General features: G+C 35.0%; 1 protein-coding gene across 1 annotated transcript; it reads left to right on the forward strand.

Moving 5' to 3' along the window:
- The first annotated feature begins 717 nt into the window (after positions 1-717).
- LOC127227866 (olfactory receptor 5B12) lies at positions 718-3,864 on the forward strand. Its single transcript, XM_051192176.1, has 2 exons — positions 718-726; positions 2,914-3,864. The coding sequence occupies exons 1-2, from the start codon at positions 718-720 to the stop codon at positions 3,862-3,864; spliced, it is 960 nt and encodes a 319-aa protein (XP_051048133.1).
- The last annotated feature ends 2,134 nt before the right edge of the window (positions 3,865-5,998 follow it).

The following is a 5,998-nucleotide window of genomic DNA, read 5'->3' on the forward strand; positions in this document are numbered from 1 at the left end:
TTCAGAGAAAAAACTACTAGCTTGATCTTTCATATTCTGATATTTTTTTTACAAAGGTATAAGAGGATGTGGATTTCTTTAGTTACTTCTAAGTCTTATATTGATAGGACAGGTTGGGGCATAAGGAAGCTTGTGTGGGCTGGTTTAGCCAAGAATTGGAAAATGGATTAGGTGGAATGTAGGCAGGTGGACAGAGCTGTTACTCAATATTTGCCTCTTTGCCCAAGCCTGGAATATGAAGCTAGATCTCTCTGGGTGCAAGTTAGACAGGGTGTGGGTGTTTCTCATGGGTTGGGAGATAGCTACAAATAGTCATGACCAAATTTTACAGATGGTCTGTAGTATAGGAAGTGGAGGCCAAACTATACTTGGACACTTAGTGGGACTCAGGCATAATGTGGAGGTGTGTGGGAAAGGTATGAATAGGTAGGACATGGAGAATCACCTGGCTAGACTTTGGAGAAGGATATAAGATGTTTAGTGCGTGGAGTGGTTGGTTGAAGTTAAGAAAGTGAACTGTGGGGGTCCAAGTAAGATCAGTTCTGCTGGAAACCTAAAAGACCTGCTGGTTTGATTGATCAGATTAGACAGGAACATTGGTTGTGGGACAGAGAATATATCAGTGGGGATTTCAGGGAGAGTTGCAGGGGTATTCTTTGAAAAAGAATGAGGGACATTCCAAATTTTTAAATACATAAGAAGGAAAAATACACCCAAATGTCATATGTTGTGATAAGAAAAATGTGTCATGTCTTCTTCATAAAGCTTAAAATGAAAGAATGAAATGTCCTGGGGCCAACTCTTAAGTTTTGAGAAAATATGATATCAGAACACTTGTATAAGTTGCTGAAATTTTAGTGAAGCTTTCATTTTTTGTGTGTATACTCTAGGTTTGAACTGGAAGCTCTTTCCTCTAGGCTTTTATTTCCCAAAATATTCATAAGTACTGTTAGGCAAAATACAAGCACTGTCTTCTGCTTTCTTCTTCAAGGTCAGGCTGAAGAACCATGTGCATTCATTAGTCTCCAGAGATACCCGCTCAACATATACTAATCCCCCTGAGATATATGTACTGCTTGTGGTCTCTGCCTTCTTATTGGTGAGAGTATAAAACTAGATTATATTTCAAAGCAGAGCTGTACCTGTGGAGAAGAACAGCAAGATTCTTTCTTGGATGTGGGTTTTTGTCAATGCTTTAGACATTAGATATTTCACACCCTATCTTTTTATTTGTATTGGGCTGTGCCTATCATAATAGTAAGATATATATATATGCATATACATATATATATATATATATATAAATATATATATATATGTATATGCATATATATATATATATATATATATATATATATATAATGTGTGGTCATACCTGTAAATGGTGATAAATTATAAATTCCCAGTCAGTTTTATCTAATAAGTGCAAACAGAAAGTTAACTTAATGTGTAGAAAGGGAAAGCACCTAAGTCATAGACAAAATTTACTAATAATCCTTTTACTCTTGGACCACTGTTCTTCTTGTGACTATTCCAATCTAGACCTACCAGACATCATGCTATGAAGGACTTTTGGATCCTGCAGTGATAGTTTCACTCCAGGTAGAGACATTGTTATAATTTTCTGAAATTTTTAATATATTATGGGGATAGAAGTCCACAGATTATAGTTCATTTTTAATTTCAGAACACTTTAGGATTTTCAAAATCCATTTGATATGTAAATTACTATATCCCCTTTTTGGGGAGCACCAACTGTTAGATATTCATACTGTCAGATGAATATTCTGAGGAAACCAATAAAGATGAAAAATGGGTATGATTCACATGATTTAAACATGTTAGTATCTTTTATGACTTGAAAGAACTTTTGCATTTCTTGTAATGTGTCTGTGAAGAAGGATGAATTTTACCATGGCAATTTAAAAAATGGGCTTACTTATATTGTCTATTGCCTTGAATATAAGTGGTTATTAATATAGAGGAATGAGTATCCTAAAGATGCTAAAATTGGAATTGATTTTTAGGTTAATATGCAGGATTATGTGTAAGTGTAGCTGCATATTCAGGTGTTATTTGATCCACTAGAGAAATGATACAATATAGACCATGAAATACATGTTGTGTGGAGACAGATTCTGTGGAGAGAAGAAATGTGACTCTTCATCCATTTTTAATCTATTCAACAAAAACACAAAAAAAAACAGACTTGTGTGATGGCAATAAAAAATACAAGCCTTTGTGAAAAATAAAGCCCATTTTTTCCTCTTTTTACAAAACTATACTCTTAGATTTCTGTGTATTGCTATATATCTAAAACTCACAAATAATGCATCCCAGACACCAAGCAGTTATTATATGGTCCATGATACAAAGAGAATAATCCAAGGGAAAATTGTGGAAAATTAAAGAAAAAAATAGAGTATCCATGGAGCATCACCTACAATCACTGTGTAGCTGCAGCTAGTAAATTGAACTTGGTACAAGTATCAGAGATGGGAAATACATTATGTAAGTTTTGCTAATAACATATAGTATTGCTCTTGATGTCAAGTAATATATTTTAGACAAGTGTGTTTGTAAGATGTAGCAAACAGCAAATAAGTCATGTGTGGGTTACTAAAATAAATACTGTCTTACACCAGAAAACTGTAAGAAAATCTAGATTCATAAAAAGAAATCCTATTAACAGGGAAGAAGTTACTATCTCCATTTTTACTACTTCCAGGTAAGTGACTAAATTCAGCCCGTTTCTATTCAGTATTCAGTTTAGGGTCCTTTATAATAGATGATGCTAACATTTTAGTTAGATAACTTGGTCACGTGTAAAATTTCATGGTGAGGTCTATGTAGAATAAATTTTCATTTCCTCCTTTCATTCTAGGAGCATGCCATAATTCCCATAAAACACAGATGCAGAACATTTCAGAAGTGACTGAATTTATTCTTGTGGGGTTAACAGATGTCCCAGAGTTGCAAGTCCCTTTATTTGTCATCTTCACTCTTATTTATTTGACCACACTGCTTGGGAATCTTGGGATCATTATGTTGATTCTACTGGACTCCCGACTCCACAATCCCATGTACATTTTTCTTAGTAATCTCTCACTGGTAGACTGTGTTTATGCCTCAGCTGTCACTCCCAAGGTAATAGAAGGGTTTCTCACAGAACACAAAATCATGTCCTACAATGCATGTGCTGCCCAAATGTTCTTCTTAATAGCCTTTGCAATAATTGAAGGTTTCCTCATTGCCTCAATGGCTTTTGACCGCCATGCAGCAGTGTGTAAACCCTTGCATTATTCTACCACCATGACAATTTCAAAATGTGCCCTGCTTGTTGTTGGTTCTTACATCAGTGGACTCTTGCAATCTTCCATCCATGTTGCCTTCACTTTCCACCTCTCCTTCTGTCATTCCAATGTAATTAACCACTTTTTCTGTGACATTCCTCCAATGCTGGCTATTTCTTGTTCAGATATCTATAACAATGAAATTTTACTCTTCGTTTTGGCAGCATTTAATGTGACTTTAACTATATTGGTTATCTTGAACTCTTATCTACTTATTTTTATTGCAATCCTGAGGATGCGTTCTGCTGAGGGCCGGAAGAAGGCCCTTTCCACCTGTGCATCCCACCTCACCACTGTTTCCATCTTCTATGGTACAATCATCTTCATGTACTTACAACCCAGCTCCAGTCATTCCATGGACACTGACAAGGTAGCATCTGTGTTCTACACGATTATCATCCCCATGCTAAACCCTCTTGTCTACAGCCTGAGGAATAAAGACGTCAAGAATGCATTCAAGAAGATTGTTGTAAAAGCATTGTCTTCACTAAGATTTGTCAATTATAAGTAAAGTGCTTGAAAATGATGTATAACTTTAAAGTAAATTATTCATAAATATTTTCGTTATAATATTTTTAACTTTAATTTCCCTTAATAGATATTTTATAAATGAAGCATTTTATTTATTATTTTTAATATGATTAGGTGAAGTTAATTTAGGATATGTTATTAGGAAATAAGACACCTCAATTTTAAAAACCAAGATTCTAATTCTGTATATATAATATATATATATAATATAATATATATAATATAATAAATAAAATAATAAATAAATAAAATAATAAATAAATAAAATAATAAATAAATAATTAATAAATAAAATAAATAAATCCAAAATGTCTTAAAGCACTTAAAAATTTCAAGATGTCAATGAAACTTACCCAGCTCCAGATCGTATAAGGACACAAGACTTCTAATGTTGGGTCCTTAGAAATGTAACAGTAAAAACAAAATTCCAGAGAGAAGAGACTCCCAATCCAAGCTTCTTGTAAGTTGTTTATTGAGCTTAGGAATACAAATTTCTTCCTGAGTGGCCATCCATGTTGGTTGGGCTTTCTCAAAGTGACTCTGTCTTAGAGACACCCATTTTAATGCAGACAACATCATACCCATACTTATGTAAGACACAGCAACCACTAAACTCATTTGTTCTGCAGAATAGACCTGGATGGTAGTGTTTATTTGGTCTTTCTCTGAGGCTCTATCTGTGTTCACATCTCATTCTGGATAGTCACAAAATAGAGCTGTGCTGATGGCAAAAGATAGCTAGCTAGCTAGATAGATGATAGACAGACAGATGGTAGATAAATACCAGAGTAATATTCCATTAAATTATGTTATTTTATTTGATGTTTCTGATCATATTCACCCCTGATCATTCAAATTTTCCCCTTCCCTGTCTATCCAATTTTATACCATTTGGTTCTTTCACTTTAAGACCAAATTTGTGTATTTTATATAATCTTGAATATTTGGCTTCCACTAGAGTGTGATAAACTTACTTGTGGCTACACCTTTGGAGAGAATTGTCTCTCTGTCACAGCAGGAAACTCATTGCCAAAAGCTTCATGGAAACTGGCAGGATTGTATACCCAACTCTAAGGTTTCCAGAGAGCTATTGAGTTTCCCAATTCCAGCTTCATTTCAGCTTCACTTCTCTTCAATAGTCCTATCTATTCTATAAAGTCAGTTTTCAAGTCCCCAGGTTGTCTTTGTCATCTCACTCAGTTGTACGTTAGATTTTTTTTTCTGGGACATTAGATACTTATTGTTATCTTTGCTTAGTTGATTAAGCTGTTTGTTCATGTCTTATTTGAATGCTTTGAAACCTTTCACATATTTTGTGATTTTTCTTCAAATATCTATCCTGGAGTGTATCTGCATAATTCTTGGTAGAAGACATTTCTGCAGCACCAGAGGATTTTAGGGAACATATATGGTTTTGGTGTTAGACATTGTCTTTGTTTTTATGATGAGTTGTGAGCATGGGGAATTCTTATGTTGGTTGTGAGTCTGATCTGAGAGACTCTAGGCTGCATTTCACTATGTGGCCTTGATGAATCCTGAGGACCAGGGATGGCATGAGCAAATAAGGGTGTAGGGAATCTTAAAGTTTTATCTACATACAGATGTAAAAACAGGTGTTGGTCATGAAGTTGCCTTAGTGCAAGTGATGTAGGGTCAAGAAGACTCATCAGATGGTACATAGGATATAGGATCTGTCTAAATCTTGGAAATTGGATATGACTTGAGCAATTGGAATAAAATCAGTGAGGGAGAGCAGAAGTACGCATGTTGGCTAACATTTCCTTGGAAGTAAGTGAGACCGGAATCTTGTGAATTTCATATGAATTTTAACAGGCTGAAGGAAATGTGTTCTCCTGGGTCAACAGATGTCATATTAGTGGAACTGGAGTAGAGAAAAAGGTGATCTAGTGCAAGGGAGCATAACTGTGTATGCCACATTAACTGTTTTAAAATGTCTGGTACCTGTCATCAAATATTGCTACGAGCACTGTAAAGCCTGCCTGATCCCAGAGTCGCATCAGTCCCAAAATAACACACAGAGACTTCATTAGTTATAAATCTGTTGGCCAATGGCTAGAGATTCCTATTGACTAGCTCTGTCTTAAATATTAAGT

The sequence above is a fragment of the Phodopus roborovskii genome, unplaced genomic scaffold, assembly GCF_943737965.1.
Source record: "Phodopus roborovskii unplaced genomic scaffold, PHOROB, whole genome shotgun sequence".
NCBI classification, from domain to species: domain Eukaryota; kingdom Metazoa; phylum Chordata; class Mammalia; order Rodentia; family Cricetidae; genus Phodopus; species Phodopus roborovskii.